The sequence below is a fragment of the Zingiber officinale genome, chromosome 7B, assembly GCF_018446385.1.
Source record: "Zingiber officinale cultivar Zhangliang chromosome 7B, Zo_v1.1, whole genome shotgun sequence".
NCBI lineage: Eukaryota > Viridiplantae > Streptophyta > Magnoliopsida > Zingiberales > Zingiberaceae > Zingiber > Zingiber officinale.
The window spans coordinates 11880971-11900061 of NC_055999.1; the positions used below are offsets into that span (position 1 = coordinate 11880971).

At 40.7% G+C, this 19091-nt stretch overlaps 4 protein-coding genes across 5 annotated transcripts; 1 reads left to right on the forward strand and 3 right to left on the reverse strand.

The window, feature by feature from the left end:
• Positions 1-653: 653 nt before the first annotated feature.
• Positions 654-3200, reverse strand: LOC122005312 (carboxyvinyl-carboxyphosphonate phosphorylmutase, chloroplastic-like). Its single transcript, XM_042560310.1, has 6 exons — positions 2899-3200; positions 2720-2793; positions 1703-1785; positions 1584-1608; positions 1334-1503; positions 654-1253 (listed from the first exon to the last, which is right to left on the reverse strand). The coding sequence occupies exons 1-6, from the start codon at positions 3126-3128 to the stop codon at positions 897-899; spliced, it is 939 nt and encodes a 312-aa protein (XP_042416244.1). The 5' UTR covers positions 3129-3200; the 3' UTR covers positions 654-896.
• Positions 3201-6316: 3116 nt separating this feature from the next.
• On the reverse strand, positions 6317-7454 carry LOC122005313 (transcription factor MYB54-like). Its single transcript, XM_042560311.1, has 2 exons — positions 7134-7454; positions 6317-7047 (listed from the first exon to the last, which is right to left on the reverse strand). The coding sequence occupies exons 1-2, from the start codon at positions 7261-7263 to the stop codon at positions 6404-6406; spliced, it is 774 nt and encodes a 257-aa protein (XP_042416245.1). The 5' UTR covers positions 7264-7454; the 3' UTR covers positions 6317-6403.
• A 2381-nt stretch (positions 7455-9835) lies between these two features.
• On the forward strand, positions 9836-13164 carry LOC122004172 (GDSL esterase/lipase At1g71250-like). Its single transcript, XM_042559098.1, has 6 exons — positions 9836-9896; positions 11673-11990; positions 12066-12193; positions 12281-12526; positions 12615-12870; positions 12944-13164. Exons 1-6 carry the CDS (start codon positions 9836-9838, stop codon positions 13162-13164), a joined length of 1230 nt encoding a protein of 409 aa, XP_042415032.1.
• An 82-nt stretch (positions 13165-13246) lies between these two features.
• On the reverse strand, positions 13247-18737 carry LOC122005314 (VQ motif-containing protein 31-like). 2 transcript variants are annotated; one of them, XM_042560312.1, is made up of 5 exons: positions 17442-17945; positions 17059-17129; positions 15817-15922; positions 13720-13826; positions 13247-13608 (listed from the first exon to the last, which is right to left on the reverse strand). In XM_042560312.1, the coding sequence occupies exons 1-4, from the start codon at positions 17507-17509 to the stop codon at positions 13823-13825; spliced, it is 249 nt and encodes an 82-aa protein (XP_042416246.1). In that variant the 5' UTR covers positions 17510-17945; the 3' UTR covers positions 13247-13608; positions 13720-13822. The 2 variants fall into 2 exon arrangements, with proteins under 2 accessions (XP_042416246.1, XP_042416247.1); XM_042560313.1 differs by lacking the exon at positions 17059-17129 and having other exon boundaries at positions 17442-18737.
• Positions 18738-19091: the final 354 nt, after the last annotated feature.

Here is a 19091-nt window from a genome sequence, read left to right on the forward strand (position 1 = left end):
CCGAGCTGGTCTACGGTCTAATCGAACAGAATGGGTGCCCGGTCCAATTGAACTTTTTGGTTAAAACTGATAAGCCAAGTTAGGAACAAATCCCCAACGTCATTCTATATGCTCGATAAGTCATGTGCCTGCCATTCGGATCATGGGACGAGCTCTATCGGTTTGCCAAGTAAGCGGGTTATGGGTCCCTTAACCCAACGACCTCATGTTCTTTTTTGACGTTTAGTGCTACAAAGGACAGTGAATATTCTATATACGAGTTGTGCATTAGAAACTTTCTCTCTGCCAAACATAGAGATTGGGGGTTCATTTTGGAAAAGGTGTCAGTCCTTTTCTAGAAACACTTTGAGATTTGTGTATATGCTTTGAGATTCGTGTACAAACAAACAGGAATACTATAAAAATGGATCTCCATCTATAGGCGTAGGTACGCTCACATTTCACAAGACTACATAATTTTCATTATTCTTACTACTATTCAGCGCATTTTATCGATCACTGACTTGAGCATCGGAGGATCTACACCGGAAACTCTTTCCCTGGCCCTATCACTAATGCTCCTCTTGATATGTAGGAGTACTTCGAAGTTATCTTTGGAGGGTCTTCAGTTCATCAACATCTGAACCACATATCCACCATTCCATCTCCATCAATTTTAAACATCATCAAAGTACTTTTTTATATTATTCACTCTTGATGATACACAGATGCAAAATCGTAGAACAAACATAGCCATGCCCCAATATTGCAACATAAAGAAACTGAAGAAAAAGGAGCAATCTTAAATGAGAAGAAGCTCGCCACCTAACGGATAGACGCCATATTAAAGTTTAGTTTACATGAGCATGCTTCGGAAAAGCTTCTCCACCAGGAATAGATGATCCACTTGTGCGCTCTCAGTTTTTGGGAACACTGAACTTCTCAAAACGAGCTCCAATCTCATTGAGAGTTTTGAGCCCAATCAAGCCGTTGAACTCCTCAAAGGTGGTGAGCTTGTGGAGATGGTCTCTGCTCGACCCCTCATCCTTCAGCGCTCTAAGGACGTCTATTAGTGCGCGAGCAGAAGCATAGACGGCTGTGGTGGAGTGCACAATAAGGTGGAAGCCCATTTCTTTGAGCTCCTGAGAGGTGTGCAACGGTGTGTATCCGCCTTCAAGCATGTTGGCAGCTCTGAAGCCACTGGTTTTCTTGCAAACTTCTCGCATCTCGTCATCGCTCCTCGGCGCCTCAACGAAGCAGGCATCTGCTCCTGCCTTCAAATTGTTGACAATTTAGTGACAGATTCATATTTTACATGAACACTGGATGGGACTGAAGACCAACAATTTGATACCTCCATGTAGAGGTTAGCCCGGGCAATTGCATCAGCTAGACCACCTGCCGTTGCACGAGCATCAGTTCGAGCTATGAGGAAGAAATCAGAATCGCCAATGGCTTCTCTCGCAGCCGCTATTTTGGCAGCATGTTCCTCGGCGGGTATCACCTGTTTGCCTTGCATATGGCCTTGTTGACAGAGACAGAAAAGAAAATCATCTTACTGTAAGAAAACATGAACAGATGCAAAATTTGTCATTTATTCTTACCACACTTCTTGGGCCAGACTTGATCCTGAAATGAATAAGAAAGTAGTAAAGTTAGCTGCAGGTGTTAGAACACGAGCAGAGAAGGCAGCAAACAAATGGCATATCAGTCTCTACGATACCTCGAGGAATAAACCAGCTGCGCCTGTAGCAATTATATCCCTAACAGTCCTTTGGACATTAAGAGCATTGCCACCTCCGGTATCTGGCATATTCAAAAATTTGAATCATGACCAAAGTGGATTTTGCAAAGTGGGCAGAAAATATATTTCTTTTGTCACATATACCGAGCTTTCGATTAGAAACTTTTGACAAAAAAAAAAAACAGAAAGAAGGTTCCGTTGAATGAATTCAGCATTACTTAGCATTTCAAAATTTCTCGAATAGAAAGTGCTTTGAACAAAATTGTATTTCAAAAGGTCCTTTACCACACAATTCTACCCTTCAAAAGCTCATAATAATTTTAAAAAAAAAATCTGAAACAAATGTGAGCATATGAATTCAGAAAACTAACAAAAAAGTTGTTTAGGACACCGATACGTCAATATACATGTATCAAGTATAGAGTTAAATTATAGAAATTGCAAATTACATCGAGAACACTTATTGCATAATCTTTAAGATAGTTCTTTTACCATTTGCATCTTTCCTTCTGAATCAAGTCAATATTGATGTCTGGCTAGTCTTAAGAGTTTGCTAATACATCCAAATCTAATACCATAATAATTGACCCATTGCTCACAGACTGCCCGGATGTTTCAGCTGATTTTGAAGAACAAATCAAACAGAAACAAGCTTTTCAAACTTCTGCTCAAGTGGCGCTATCAAGCAATTGACACTTTAAAGAATGATCCATTCTTTTAGTGGGTTGTGCATAATTGAGCACTCGTAATACAGAATTGAAATTTTATTTACTACCTCATAGCTAAAACTTTTGATCTTGTACCCTGTGTTAAAAAGGCACAAAAATTAAGCTTCATAAAAATTTAAATTTTTGTGTACGTTGTAGTTTTGTTCCAAAAAAAAGCCAAACACATATAGTACAACTAGGACAAAAGAGTTGAAATTTGGCAGCAAACTAGTGAACTGCTGCTGAAAGGACAGAATTAATTAACACCCTGAACGCAGGAGAACTTTACCAGCATCAACGATGAATGCAACATTAGGGGCTGCCGCACAAATTGCTCGAGCTGCATCTGCCATCTCCGGGGGCCTAAAATTTAATTAAAATAAAATTAGAAAATTACCAAAACGAACTGAAAAAGAGGAGATTTGGATTTAGGGGAAAGCCGAAAGATCGTGTAGGCGATCGACATACGTGAGGAGGCCGATGTCAGGCAGGCCAAGCCGGGAGGCGGAGACGGCGTAACCAGATACGAAACCAGCCTTGTATCCCAAGCTCTGGAGGACGGCCGCCGAGAGCGCGTCATAGATCCCCGGCATCAGAACAATGCCATCCTCCTCAATAAGACGATGCATCCGCGTCTTCCGGGGTCCGGCGCCGTTGGAGAGAGGCTTCACGGCGACTACCGAAGGAGAGTCGGCCATCTCTAGCAGTGAAAATCGAAGCCTCCGATCGGATCTAGAAGAAGGAGAAGAAGCAGAGGCGATGGATGAAGAAGCGAGTCGAGGCGGGATTTTATAGTGCTCGTTAGCAGTTAAGGATTCAACGCGTTCGCTCACCGCGGAGGATTAGACGAACGGCCACGGCCAGCCTCTGTTCTTCCAGATCTAATCAGGACTGTCGAAGGGTGTGGAGCCCACGACGTGAGTGCGAGTAGCTGTACCATTTATTTAAATGTCAGCTCTCCCGGCGGGAAACGCAGCACCACATGTGCCGACCTGGAGTTATCGATGCCTAGTTCACAAACTCTCTGTCAAGTATACCTGGAATCCTATTAGTTAACAAATGGGTCCCTCTACAGATGGAGCCCCATCCAACACCAATCAAGAGGGTCGTGCAATCAGTGAGTGACGTATGTATATGTGGCGCACATGGTCGTATATTAACTCTGTGGGGACAACCTACCCTTTTCGGTGACGGACGGAGCAGGTGCCAGGCGCGTGATTAAAAAATTGGGCACCGTGTCCAGTAGCGCCTCGAGTCACGACTCCTCCCCATGCAGAGGGCCTCCGGAGGATTGTGGGACAAGTCGTGACCCGAGTCGCTGCTGCACCTCCATGATTGAACCAAGAAACAATAATGCAGAGCGCTTATGATAAGCGATCGCAAGAACCATTTTATTAAGCCAAACAAATTAAATCCAAAATTTCAATTAATTCAGAGGTTAAAAACCACTAGAAAATAAACATCAACATGCCAACATGTGATTCATAATTGAGGACAAAACTCCAACAGGATCCACTGTGACCGATGGCCATGAAAAATGTGGATTTTATTTATTTTTTGAGGGGCATAATTGAGGAGGTGATCAGCAGCTCATCGAATGGTCCATGACGACAGGACTCAATCAACAAGATGGAGGCAAAATGGGTCGTTGTCCGAGTTGGGAAGCTGTCACATGGGTCCCTTCTTCGTCCGGTTTAACAAAAATACTTGTTCATTTTCCCATTGGTGTTGGAGGATTTCGACAGCTCACACATTGGCCAGCTCAGCTTCTCCCGATCCGCTTCGTTAATTGAGGTATTGATCCGGTTTTATTTGGATCATTAGTATGCAAGACAAGCGGGACAATTGTGCGGAGGTCAGGCACTCTAGTGATTAATGATGTATTTAGGATAACAAACCTATGAATATTGACCAGCTTGTGTGGCTGTAGAAAATTTTTATAAGACTAAATCGATATCGACTCAAATTGAATTGAAAGCTGCTAGGTAGTTCGAGTTATTCTTGAATCATCCGTCCTTGGACAGGGGAGGCTTTAGGCATAGTCTATTAAGTTTATGAGGGTATGCCTAGTGTCTTAATTTTATTATGACTCATTAATTTTAATATATTAAATACATTTTTATATATTTTTTTAAGAAAATGAAAAATAATAGACTCACGTGATAAAAAAAATTTACATCATTTTATTCTCGAGTCAGTTTTGAATTTTACAATCAAAATTTATTTTTAATTATATATGTTATTTTATAACATCTCATCTATTATTAGTATTTTCTTCTCTCAACATGAATTTGAAATTTGTTTATCTATACAATGTAAAATAAAAATACTAGTTTTTTTCGAGTTCCCCCTCTTCTTCTTTTCCAACTCCCCCTCTCCGTATTTCTCTCACTCGTTAAGATTGGGGAAGAAAAATCACACCTAATATTGTCATGCTTACCTGGTTGATGCTAATATGTTTCTTGCATGATTACGTTTAAATGATGATGCATTCTTAATATTGTGTCTATTCAAAATAAAGGATTTTATTATTTTTTAGTAATAATGAATTAGTAGGTCAGATCCTTTTGTGGTCCAGAGGATGCTCCCTTATCATACATTGGTGGGGATGCATAGTCCCCACATGTAAAATAGGTGGGGACCATACATCCCCACCAATGCAGGGTAAGGGAGCCTCCTCTAGACCACAAAAAGCGGTCCAGAGGATCTCCTCTCATGAATTAGATGCCTCTACTGTTTTGCTTCTTTTATAAATATTAAATTTATTTTTTTATTTAGATATATTTATCATCACAAATTTTTAAACTTTCCTCCTTGTCTTCATTCTATCATTTACATCTATTATGATTTAAGCGATAAAAAAATATGATTTTTTTTTTTTTATATATCTAAAAGGACCCATTTAATTCTGAATAAATGATAATGGTGGATTTGGTTTCACTGGGATCTTCATTTTCTAATAATTCTATTGAGTTTTGTCATTTTATATATATATTTTTTTTTATTTTTATTTTTTATAATAGGTGGATGATGATGAGTTGAATACGGAAGCATGATTATTTTTACTATTATCTCATTTCATTATTTCTATTTTCTCAATTTTATCCTTTCTTTGTAAATATGGTTCTCTCTATCTTTTAGTCAAGTAATTAGATATATCTTTCTTTATTTTTAAATAATTTGAAATCTCGGTCTCAAGTCAAATCAGCCCTTGCTAATTGTAAATTCTAAAATCAAACCTGTTTATTAATAATAAAAATAAAAATAAAAAACTCCTTGCATTCCTAACATGCTCATATGTGGTATTTGTAAATAATACGACGACTACGTGTTCTTAAATATTAATGGCACATGTCTCACCTGCAAAGAAAATATTGACGGGATTTGTTTTTATTTTGTAAAGGCCTACGCACAGAGCATTAGGTGAAGGACGACAATATTTGTTTTTTCAATCAATATTAAATTTACTGATTAGAGGACTTCTAATAAATAAAGTTTAAATATACATTATTACGAGAGATTTAACAATAATTTCCATGGAAAACAAAATCCTTCTAAGTAAAGGACAAAGATTAATTAATGGTTCTTATTACTTTGTGTACACTATATATATAAGATAGTAATTTCAAGTTGTTAGCTATATTTGATAATGAAAATTCCTTGACAAGGATTTTAGGCATGAAAAGGTAAAGTTATATAGATAATACATTACAAACCCATTGCCAAAAAAAAAAAAGACATGGAATTTGTGTTTATCATAGCTAATACAATACACTAACTAACAACTGCTTCTGTGAATTAATTAACTTATGATTAGCAGCATCAGTTGCACCTTTACGATACTAATTAAACACTTAGCAAGAAAATATATATTAATTATCATCTAATCTAATTCAGTGCATATATATATATATATATATATATATATATAATTTATGGTCACCACCAAGAAATAATTAATTAATTCCCGTACTCAAGAAGTAATCCCAACACCCAAGAAATCTATGAAGGCAACCTCCTTGCTCTTGAAGGGTCCCTCGTCACCATCCACATCGCTAGGGTTCATCGTTGTGGTTGAGTTATCCCAAACCTCATTTCTACAAACACCCCCATCCACACTACTTTTTTGAATCCAGTGAAATGGAGTACGACGAGGCACCTGGCCATGGAGCTTACTACAGTTACTGAAATATTTTGGAGCCGAATGAATCATTGGCCTAGAGAGGCTCCAAGGAAGGGTGGGGTTGGTGATCCCAAACTTGAAGAGCTTTCCGGCAGTGCCTTCCCCTTGATCAGGAGCTTGGCAGGAAGTGAGCAGGTGGCTCATGGCGGCGCTGTTGGTACTACTGTAACTGAGGAAATTATGACCTCGAGAATTAGCACTACTCTTTTTGGAATACAACTTCGAGTCCTCTCGTTGTCGTCGCGCCATGATCACATGCCAGTGGTTCTTGATGGCGTTGTCGGTCCGGCCCGGAAAGAGCCGGGCGATCAGCGCCCACTTGTTCCCGTGAACCCGGTGCGCGGCGAGGAGCCGCTCTTCCTCCTCCTCTGTGAACGGCCTTTTGTTGATTCTAGGGTCTAGTTGGTTAAACCATCTCAGCCTGCAGCTCTTACCTACAACCACAAGGACTGATCATGATCAATTGATCATGATCATGTGATATGAACGAAATTAAACTTCAGATAGTACTGATCAGTACCTGATCTGCCTTGAAGCTTCTCAGCAATGGAGTTCCAGTTCTGCGGTCCGAACTGCTCGACCAGCTGCCGCAGCTTCTCGTCTTCCCTAGGCCGCCAGTGCCCTCGAGGGCATCTCTTCGGGTCATCCATCGCGACAATTCGATAATTCTCAATCCCTAGTTAGATGATATATTGTTGGAAAGGGGAGGAAGGGAGAGGATAAATAGAATTAGGGGTTAGCTTCGAATTAGGGTTTGGATGGGAAGTCATTTTTGTCAGTTTTACACGAAAAAGTGTTTCCAAATCGATACCCCCTGAAACTTGTGTGTTTGGCAACTGGCCCATCTCACCTTCCTTATCAAATGCAGCTATCCTTGTAACTTCCTTTATAGACTATATATGCATTCAATTAACTTGACAAAATAAATTTAATTTTCCTACCAGCCATGATGTAATAAATACTAGTACTAATGAGTATTCAATCTTCTGCACTGAAGGATATATATATTATTTATGATGGTTGGAAAGGGTAGATGTTGTTTCAATAATTTCCTTTTGTCTTCAGCTTATCATTAATAATAAAGCATATAAATGAGCTGTTTGGCTTCTCTTTTTTCTTCATATATATTAATTCGATATAAACTCCTATTTATTTTATTTTTTTAATATGGAAATTAATTTTTTTTTCTTTTCTCTTGAGTTCATATTGGACAACTCAAGAGCATTCATTTATAGGATATCCAATACTACGATCCATGTTCAAATCTGTTTATGTTTCTTTTTTATCCTAAACATTAATTCCAATTTTATCCAAAAGCTTGTAAATCTAATTTTTCTTGGCTATCTTTCAGTTACATATATAACTTAAAAGTAAAGTGTTTTGTTAGCAACATATAATATATAACTGAATTATCAAAATGTTTGGTATAAATGGTAACCCTAATTTTTACAGGATCAAAATTTCTAGGTTTTATGAACCTTGTACGTGGCGTGCAAGTATGGCATGCATCAATATTAAATTTATAGGTAGCCCATCTCATTTTCTTCACCTTCTTGTAGATGCCAAGTCCAACGTTACTGATGATGGAGAATTTTCTGAAAGGTTATACTTGTTCTTATTGATGGAAGCCTGAAAACCCACTCCCCTCGCTCGATCTCCTTCGAAAGCTTTTCGGCAAGTCGTCAGTCCAAATTAAACCAACTAAACAGATTTTACTAGTTTCTCCTGTAATCAAATACTAGGGTTTAGGTCACTTTTCCTTATTCATCCTTAATGAAGCTGTCGTCTGAGTTAAAAGATTAAAGTTAACAAGATATTGGAATACAGAAGGATGGTCCATTGCATGTGTCTTTGATTTGTTGGTCGGAGAAAGAAAATTAAGGTGGAGTCTATTTTGGACAAAGAGCTAGGAAAGGCTGCTGGTTCTTATGGAGGAGGAATGAGGAAGGCACAGCAAGAAAGGTGTATTCTTAATAAATGAAGAGTATATTGGATGACCAAATCTCTGAGATATTGCAGGAACATTAATTAATGATTCCAACAAACTTAGATATATGTGTATGTAGTTAATTAATGTGGAGAAAGCTACTGTTAATTACATGTCGTCTGAAAGCTGAGAAGGTTGTCCAGCATAGTCCATGCACATGAGAATTGAAGGACGCAACTCACTATATGCAACAGGGAAATTTCACACTACTCTCAACTTAAGATACGGTGAGTGAAGACGGAAGGGCTGTGTAGCAGGACTCGACCGATACAGGGTGGTATGTTTCTTGATGAAAGCAGATGTCCAAGACTTGGTTAAAGTAAATATCATCACTCTCTGGCCGCCTGAGTTGTCTACTTTCCGACCTGCTGACCTCCCGAGCTGCCTACTTCCCGACCTCTTGACATGTGAAGGGACACAGCGGTTACTAATATGAAGGAGACACCCTTTAAAAAGATGTCTTTCCGCCCTGTATAAGGAAAAGAGAGGGGATGCTCTAGGGGTCTACCATCTCATATGCTTTGTTATTCTCTTAACAATCTCTTCTATTACTCTGTTTTTATTTTAGTTCGTTCTTTCTATTATACTCTTTTGGGGCTCCGTGATGACCTGGGCATCGGAGGATTTCACCTGATAACTCCTGATGAGCCTTTTAATGTGTGCTATTCTCCACAAGATCAACTATGTCACGTCTTTGTTTTTACTTTGCTTGACTTTTTGCTCCTTTCTATTATACTCATTTGGAGCTCCGTAATGACTTAGGCATCGGAAAAATCTCAATGAAAGTACTCTCGGTATGCTCTTTGACGTGTGTTATTCTTCGAAGAATCAACTACGCCACATCACAAGAACAAAGTGAGGAGAAAATTTCAACGTCATCACTTTTTGATGTTGGTTGGATTATAATTGTGATACGGTGCATTATCGTGGGGTCAGTAAGATGATATGGTTAGGAGTCAAGACTACAGAATGGTCAGAAGTCAAGCTTACGTGGAGGTCAGGAATTCAGCCTCCGTGGCTGGTCAGAAGTCCAGCTTATGTGGAGATCAGAAGTCCAGCCTCCGTGGTTGGTCAGAAGTCCAGCTTACGTGGAGGTCAGAAGTCCAGCTTCCGTGGCTGGTCAGCAGTCAAACTTACGTGGAGGTCAGAAGTCAAGCTTGTGTGGCCAGGGTCAAAGTCTCAGTTGACGGGACAGTCAAAGAATAGGATTACGAGTCCGACAATAGCTAGCCTCGATGGCAATCAAGAACCGGGTTCACAGGCCAGATATAGTGGATAACTGGGCTCACAGGCCAGGTACGGCTAAAGACTGAGCCCATAGGCCAAGCAAAGGTTAGGAAAGGAAGGCCTCTGCGCAGAACAAACCTAGCGTGCAGGTCGGGACGTAGAAGCCATGGATAACAGTAAGCAGATGCAGGTCGGGATACAGACCTGGCGTACAGGTCGGAACGTACAGGCCATGGCTAACAGCGGGCAGAAGCAGGTCAGGATACAGACCTGACATACAGATCGGAGCGCATAGGTCATGGATAACAGCGAACAGAAGCAGGTCGGGATACAGATCTGGCGTACAGGTCGGGACGTAGAAGCCATGGATAACAGTAAACAGATGTAGGTCGGGATACAGACCTGACGTACAGGTCGGAACGTACATGCCATGGATAACAGCGGACAGAAGTAGGTCGGGATATAGATCTGGAGTACAGGTCGGAACGTACAAGCCATGGATAACAGCAGGCAGAAGTAGGTCCGGGATACAGACCTGGCGTACAGGTCGGAACGTACAGGCCATGGATAACAGCGGACAGAAGCAGGTCGAGATACAGACCTAGCGTATATGTCGGAACGTACAGGCCATGAATAACAACGGACAGAAGCAGGTCGGGATACAAACCTGGCGTATAGGTCGGAGCGTACAGGCGATGGATAACAGCGGACAGAAGCAGGCCGAGATACAGATCTGACGTACAGGTCATGGATAACAGCGGACAGAAGCAGGTCGAGATACAGACCTGACGTACAGGTCAGAACGTACAGGTCATGGATAACAGCGGACAGAAGCAGGTCGGGATACAGACCTGGCGTACAAGTCAAAACGTACAGGCCTTGGATAACAGCTGATAGAAGCATGTCGGGATACAGGCTTACCGTACAGGTCGGGACATACGAACCATGGATAACAGCATACAGAAGCGGATCGGAGTACAGACCGCGGAATGCAGACCTAGCGTCCAGGCACTACAAGACAAACAAGCCAGGGAATCGTAACTGCCTGCCAGAGAATGCTAGAGAATAATCAGTGTGTCAGAGAATATGTTAACAATCGGAGCTCATTACCCCTTTTTGGTTCTACCGCTGACCTATGAGGAGGTGCCATGTGTCATTTACTGCCCGACAAAGTCTGACAGCTGACATTCCCTGACACCCGCCAGGCCCCAGAAACATCCGGTGCAATATAAAAAGGATGCTTTGTCCCTTATGTAGGTACGCTCACTCGTCATTTATCACTCGTCTTTACTTTTCGTCCTTTCTCTGTATTTTCTGGAGAAAAAGTACCTGACTTGAACATCGGAGGACCTGACCCGGGGACTTTTTCCCTGGTTTCTGGTCTCTAACGACTCGTGGGCTCGTCTGCGTGTGCGCAGAGCCATAGTGTCATCATCCTAGTCCTTCCTTCGTCATCCGCTCGTGCAAACCTTTCCGAGGGGTGCCAGGTAGATCAGATGTCGCAACGACTTTTCGTCAACTTCTAATACATCAAGGTCCGTCTTCATCCAACTCAGCTTCCGGACGGGATCAATAATCATGGACAGATTTTTGACCGGATCAATTATAATAATGAGAACTTAAGCCCTGCACATTTCCAACTTCCGAGTTTCGATAATGATACCATGAGTTGCGTTGCATAAGACTTTTGTCAGCTTCCATTCGGTAACTGAAATTGTGCAAAGGAGAAATCAATGACCCAAAAATTAAGGAACATCCAAACAAAAAGGTTTCATGAACTTCATGCTGCCAATCCATTACAGAAACAACTCAATAATAATTACTTCAACACTTCCGTTCATATAGCCACCAACATACAGGAAAATCCACAAGATTTCCTCGTTCACTATCAAGTTTGGGGAAAGATGGCCACTAACCATGCATTCGATGTGTTCTTGTGTTGGTTCCTTGCTGCCAAATTAGATCTGTATTGCTCAACTACTGGGGCTCTCGGAGCACCGCAAATCCCTGCCATGTTCGTGTTTGGTGATTCTTTGGTGGATGATGGAAACAATAATGTACGAGCCACCGTTGCCCAATCGAACTTCTACCCTTATGGGATTGATTCTGTTCAAGGCCCTACAGGGAGGTTCTCTAATGGAAAAACTATAGTAGACGTCCTTTGTAAGACCCTTGGATCCTTTCATTATTTGGCTAAATAAACTAAACAATAACTCGTATCATGATGGGAGTTTTCAGGTGACCTCTTGGGTCTTCCTTACCTGCCAGCACAATCGATTGCAGGCCTCAATGGAACCGCGCTGCTTGGGGGAGTGAACTATGCTTCAGGAAATGCAGGAATCCTAGATGAGACAGGGCAACACCTTGTGATTATATATACAGATTTTTCATATCCCACCATCAACCATTTTGCAACCTCGAGAACTATGAAGATTATTCTTTTTCATGAATAGGGAGAAAGGGTTGCTTTGAGCCAGCAAGTGATGAACTTCGAAGGCGACTGGAATCAGCTGAGGACCTTGATGGGAGGTGGAAGGACATTTTCTCAGTACCTTGCAAGGTCCATTGTGGTGATGGTGTTTGGGAGCAATGACTACATCAACAACTTCCTCCTGCCGGCTTTGTACTCCTCAAGCTACAACTATGCTCCGCAAGATTTCGCCAACCTTCTCCTCAATCACTACACGAGACAGATACTGGTAACATAAAGTAACTGAACATTTTGTCAAATAACTTAGTTCAGAAATAACTTTTTTTTCCTTTTTCTTTTGTCATTTGATCCTTTAGGCATTGCACAGCCTTGGTCTGCGGAAGTTCTTACTTGCAGGGATTGCACCACTTGGCTGCATCCCAGAGCAACGCTCCGCTGGCACTGCTCCACCAGACCGGTGCGTCGACCAAGTGAATCAGATGCTTGGCTACTTCAACGAGGGTCTGAGATCACTAGTTCAGCAACTGAACACCAATCATCCAGGAGCAATCTTTGCCTACAGCAACACATACGCAGCCCTTGGAGACATCCTCAATTCCCCCAGCAGATATGGTTGTGGACCACGCTGAAAGGTTAGATCCAAAAAAGGGAAATGCCATCTGAACCTTAAAACTACATTTTGCAGGTTTTTCTATCATCGATCGGGGTTGCTGTGAGATAGGAAGAAACCAAGCCCAGCTTTACTGTGTTCCACTGTCCGTTCCTTGCACTGATAGGAACCGATATGTGTTCTGGGATGGCCTCCACACAACGCAAGCTGTGAACTCGATCCTTGCACAGCGGGCATTTGTAGGGCCTCCCAATGATGTTTACCCCATCAATGTGCAGCAGATGGCTCAACTGTAGACTACACAGAGGAGCATGGTATCTGCATTTTGCAAACGTACATGTTGATGCATACAAAATTGCAAATGGTGAATCATAATCATGCATGTATAACCTGTGTTTTAATAACTTCCAAAGCGTGCATCAGTATCTCAAACATACTATATATGCGAGTACATTCTATATGCATGAGATTGCAGGTGGTCTTGACATCTTAGGACGTCCCATCTGCTCATGGAAAATTTTTAAGTAAATATAAGAACATCAGTTGAACGGAACAACTGTCATTATTTTGCCTATCTAAGTACTCCTCTTAGGCATAATCGGGTCAGTTAAAGGATACAGTTGAATCTTTGGGCTCGAAGGCCTCGGGCTAAATCTGTGAACCAGTAACTTAAAACATGGAACTAGGAGAGTATACGAGGCGGCAAGGATGAATGGTGCCGCAATAATCCAACCCAATAACTGCAAAGAGAGGTTAATAGTGAAACAATGATGTGTTGAAAACATAAATACCATCAAGTTCAAGGACAACTAAGAAATTTATGAAGAGCAAACAGATGATGGTTCACTAACCGCATGAAGTATGCTGACAGGGATAACTTTTGAGGCTTGGCCAGTTATCACCTTTTTCAGGGCATCTGTGGTTAATGGGAAATGATGGCCCCCAGAGATTAGTTCACCTAACCACAAGAATGGTACGATTAAACTGGGGGAAAACAGGAAGCCTTAGCAGTCAGAAACCAATGACAAGTGTAATAAAAATAAAAATATAGCAAGAAAATTCATTGTTTTGGTGTTGGGAGACATGTCCCAAACTAGGCATTGAGACTATCAAGAGTTCAAGAGATACCAACCTGGACAAAATTGCACCAATAAGCAAACACAAAACTGATCCAATGTGGATGTAACTAAAGCAGCAACAGCCGATACCACACTTTAAAGATCCAATGTAATTATTGGTACAATTGTATGTATTTGTCAAATAATGAAAAGGTATTGGAATGTCAATAGTTGGAAAAACAGGAATCTCATAGAGGAAAGGAAATTCAGCAATAAGTCAATCACGTTGACCACTTCAAATTCCATTTGATGTATTCAGTTCTTACTATAGAAAGTTAATTTGTTCTTCTTTTGTGAGTTGTAGCTAAATTTCATCAGTATCGGGAGACATTATGCTCCCAATTTTTTGGTTGAATAGTATGCCCTAATTTTGTAATGAAAAGATATCAACTAAAAAGAGTCATTATGCTACAAAATTAGAGAAGATGCAAGTATGATTTAAAATTTCGAGTCGTGTCGAAATTTCGGTCCCGGATTAGAACAATACAATTTCGGTAGTGTCGTGGTCATATAGTTTCAATATGTTATATATATATATATATATATATATATATATATATATATATATATATATTAATAGAATAATAGAATAATTTTATTAGGTCTATTTAAATTATCTCAATCATAACTAGGAGTTGATTAAAATTATTAACATTTTAATAATTGAAACCTACATTGAAATCACCTTGTTGTTCTGCGGCGACCGTGGGCACGTGGATCCCGCGCAACGTGTCCGGACACATCACCGAGCTTGCGCGACATGGTCAGATGTCACCGGGATCATACGATATGGCCAGACTCGTCGTCGGGCTTGCACGATGCGTGCAAACTCAACATCGGGCTCGCGCGACACGTGTAGATGCATAGCCGGGTTCACGCGATGCGTGCGAACGCATAGCCGAGGGTGTGCGACGCGTGCGAACGCTTAGCCGGGCTCGTGCAACGCGTCCGGACCTGTAGCCAGGCTCGTGTGATGCGTTCGAACACTTAGCTGGGCTCCCACGACGCGTCCGCATGCGTCATCAGGCCCGTGTGACACGTTAGGGCATGCGAGCGTTGTGCCGGTGTCGGTCCGTGGCAGGAATGAGATGTTTTGCCAGTATCGGGCGAAATGGCTTGAGATTTTAATCCATGGAAGCAAGTTCATAGGCCATTTGAGAACTTTAAATTAGTATTCCTTCATGTGAACCAATTGTAATCTCTCAATTTTAACCAGAAAATGTAGCAGTTAGCTAGTGATATTTTATGTACAAGTAGGTTAAAACATTAGAAAAATACCAAACTTTTGTCATAATTCACACTCCAGTGGTGCTGCAGGAACAGTCTATTTGCTAGAGGATAAAATCTGATAAAACAGAGCAAACAGAGGTCCCCCCAGAACCCTACATCTAGAAATGATCAGAATTTCTCTTTGCAGGAAAATGTGGTGAAATTCTAAGTTTATAACACCCAATACAATAATTTTTTGCTGTCCATACAAAATTGACAAATAATTGATGCTTCAGTTGTTTGGGTGGTTGCCTAATTTCTACAATCTGCATGATTATAAATGCGTGTATCAAAAAATGAATGAGTGAGCAAAGCTATTAGTGAGGTAGAGGTGCTACCACTAACAGGATCTTTCAAATTAAGACAATGCATCTATAAACAATACAAGAGAATCTATATTTGCCTTATGGTGAAAGAAAGGATGATACTAAAGCATTATGCATTTTTGACAAAATAGGAATCAAACAGAAAATAATAGGTAAATTATTTAATTCCTGATCTAGTGAAAGTAAAATAAAAAAAGGATAATTGGAACTTGTTTTGGTTCTAAAAGAAAATTACCTCAGTTCAATTGGTGTTGCAACAAAATTGGCAAGCATGAGAGTTGGAGCATGGCAATGTTTTCCAACCAGTCCTATTGCTAAACCACAAAGGAAAACTGTAGTTCCTGGTAATGGCAGAAGAAAAATTAATGATTGCTAATATTTAGAATGCAATTATAGTTTTATCAAATTATGTATTGGGCATCCATGCAACCTAATCAAATGTTGCAATAATTCTAAACCAGTAATCCATACAAAAAATTAATCCACAACTTACACATATATAAAAATGCTCATTTTGTATGCTAATTATGATTTGAAAGTCAGAGGAAGTTGAAAAATAATCAATTATCTTTCTTTAAAGAAAAACAAACAAGTCTCATGGCAAGTTGTCAATATGATAAATTTTCTATGAAGAATATCTGGTGATTGAGGTTCACTACATGGATCTTTTCCCTCCATTGAAATCAATGCAAGGCTATAACTTTTTACGATAATAACTAAGTTTTTTTTTGTCTCCCTCTACTCCTCACATTCAACTTTACTGAATATATTCTTTCCTAGATAGTTGCATTTGTCATGTTAACTTTTCTAGTAAAATCACACATCCATCATGTACCTACATGTACCTGTTATCTAAGAAACCATGTAAATATAAGAATCATGTTGCTCTTACATGTTTCAGCATAAGTACATGACTTATATAATCCAGCCAAAACAAACAAATCACTTGATAACCAAAGTTGAGTGCACAGGTATAACTAGACAGGTTAAAGATTTCTCTTTATAATTTATTTATAGTGATAAACAACCAACCATGACTTCATCTGAGATGCAAAAAGAGTCAGATGAGAAAAGGGAACTGATTAGATTAAATGGGTATTCAACAGGTAATTTATTGATTCTTTATCATTTGCAAACAATCTAAGTCGAGATTGATTTGTTCATAGTAAAATGCACCAAAAACAGTTTCATGCTATAAATGGCAATCAAATAATGTGCTTAATCGAGTATAATAGATACAATTAGTCTGCAAGATACATCCATCTTTTTACGTAAGTTTATCAGTACAACGTTAGCATGAATGATACACAATTAAGCCCAGAAGTCATAGTTTCATAAGGATATCAAAGTATAACAACGTAATACTCTCAATATCCTCAGCATTGAGATCATCTCAATTGTAAGAAAAGGAAAAGGAAAAAAAAACATTGTGCATCAGTCATCTACAAAGACACGCACAAGCAACTTAACTTCTTACCACATATTGGAAAGACACCAAGAGTGATTCCTAAAGCAGTAGAAAGTGCCAATTGCTTCGGTTCAGCACCCCTACATTAGAACATTCACTTATTTTAACTTAGTCTTAGCTACGAAATCAGGTAATATCCACACCACAATTAACAAAAATCAACATGGAACCAAGAGCATGGACCAATGGCACAAAGATCCATTTTTCAATCATAAAAACAAGCATAAGGTTCAGAAAATAGATCTTCCAAAAGAATTACAAAGAACAAATATCACATCTGCACGTATGTTCTTTCTAACAAAATAAGATCTTGAGCGAACCTACATTAACGGGAGAACAAGGGAACGAAAGGTACAACCGGATGATCCAAAAGCTACTACGATAAATAATACCTTCTAATGATCTGCATAAGCGGACCAACAATCTTCTTCTTGAGCCATGGCATTAAACGGAAGGGCATGTTAACCGATACAATCCCACAAATACAGTCTTTCCCCTTCACAATCTTTCTAGTCCAGCTACTTCCAGATTCCGAAGAAGAACGAAGAAAAAAAATCTCCGAGCTGACCTACCGAAGAGAAACCCTTCCTTGAACGAAATTCGAGTTTTCGCCGCAATTTGGATCAGATTATGGAAGGTAGAGGCCCCTATTCAATCCACAAGAAACATGTCCTCCATTCGAACTCCTCCACCGGGAGGGTTCAATTTCTGGAGCGCGCAGGCGAAAGGAGCGCCGACCAAACACGTTGCCCCAGTTCACCCTAATCCATATTTCAGTCGAATTGATTTAATCTTTTATATAAATTTTAAAATTAAGCGTTCTCCGTATTTATAAACCTTACCATTTTTTATCATAGAAATAAATTGATATTCATTGCTGCGTTTGTTATCACTTCACGATTTTTTTTATATTAATACTAAAATTTATTAATAAAGAATAATCCAACAGAAGAAATTTAAATTTCTCTACGATTTTAGCCGCCGTCGTTATTTCGATAATTCTCACGGTTCGCCGGCCTTCGGCGAGGTCAATGGAAACAGGGGCAGAAGGTCCGGTTCGGCCATCCTCGTCCTGGACCGGGGCGACGGGTGCAAATAGAACCGCCTCTCTTTGATCGCCCGCTCCTCCTCCTCTTCGTCGATGACGATCACCTCCTCGTCTCCCCCCTCCGCCGCCTCCTCCTCCTTCCATATATCCAGCCTGGAAAAGCCAGACGCCGGCGACGGCACCGAGGGGCTGGCCGGTTTCGGGACGGCGACGTTGAACCGGGAGCCGCCCCCGACTCTCCGCCGCTCGTGGAGCCGCTTGACGCCGGAGAGTTTTGCGGCGTCGACCGCGGCCTGGGAGTTTCGCGGAGGCGATCGGTGAGGCGGCCAGTCGGGCCCGGTGAGGCGCTGGACGAGCTCCTTGAAGGTGGCGGCGTCGGCCTGGACGAAGGTGGTGGAAGGCGGCGCTGGTGGCTTCTCCATGGGTGCAAGACTGCGATCCAATTCTTCGTTGCGTGAAGGAATTAATTAATCAGCGAAGGAGGCTAAAAAGGAAGAACGAGGCTTGGCGTCCATTTTTGGCATATTTCATTAAGGAAAATAACCGAAATGGAGATTAATTGGGAATGGGACAGATCGAATCCCTGACGCGACGAGTTGGAGTTGCCATCTAACACAACAGTCAGGTTTTAGTAGACTGGTCAACTATATCGATCAAAATTAGTTAACCTTTAATTACTCAATCATCAACAACGAATTAGGTCAAAAACAAGGAGACTGGGAGACCTCCCGAGTCAAAATGTATGCGCATTATACAATCATGAAAAGGTGAACGAGAGGGTAGAAGGAAGCGAGGGAGCGTCATGTGGTGAGTTTGTTACGAGGGATTAGATCATGTCTTAACCGTCTGCCTTGGGAAGTTTCGGTGTTTATTTCCTCAGTCAAATTGACTGCTCTGGGAAATCTTTTATAACACCACAAAGAAAAGTGAAAAATTATTATCGAGCATATTATTTAATGTTAAGTAAACAATGAAGATCTCTTCTTCTCTCGAG

What these genes read in the sequence shown, in the direction of transcription:
- LOC122005312 (XM_042560310.1), bottom strand. Translation starts at nt 3,128, where the DNA reads ATGGCCGACTCTCCTTCGGTAGTCGCCGTGAAGCCTCTCTCCAACGGC. An exon ending in CAGCTGGTTTATTCCTCGAG is followed by an intron (nt 1,609 to 1,702) that starts GTATCGTAGAGA and finishes TATTCATTTCAG; the next exon opens with GATCAAGTCTGGCCCAAGAA. An exon ending in AGTCTGGCCCAAGAAGTGTG is followed by an intron (nt 1,504 to 1,583) that starts GTAAGAATAAAT and finishes TCTGTCAACAAG; the next exon opens with GCCATATGCAAGGCAAACAG.
- LOC122005314 (XM_042560313.1), bottom strand. Translation starts at nt 18,519, where the DNA reads ATGGAGAAGCCACCAGCGCCGCCTTCCACCACCTTCGTCCAGGCCGAC.
- LOC122005313 (XM_042560311.1), bottom strand. Translation starts at nt 7,263, where the DNA reads ATGGATGACCCGAAGAGATGCCCTCGAGGGCACTGGCGGCCTAGGGAA. An exon ending in GAAGCTTCAAGGCAGATCAG is followed by an intron (nt 7,048 to 7,133) that starts GTACTGATCAGT and finishes TTGTGGTTGTAG; the next exon opens with GTAAGAGCTGCAGGCTGAGA.
- LOC122004172 (XM_042559098.1), top strand. Translation starts at nt 9,836, where the DNA reads ATGGCAATCAAGAACCGGGTTCACAGGCCAGATATAGTGGATAACTGG. An exon ending in TAACTGGGCTCACAGGCCAG is followed by an intron (nt 9,897 to 11,672) that starts GTACGGCTAAAG and finishes CCGTTCATATAG; the next exon opens with CCACCAACATACAGGAAAAT. An exon ending in AACTATAGTAGACGTCCTTT is followed by an intron (nt 11,991 to 12,065) that starts GTAAGACCCTTG and finishes GGGAGTTTTCAG; the next exon opens with GTGACCTCTTGGGTCTTCCT.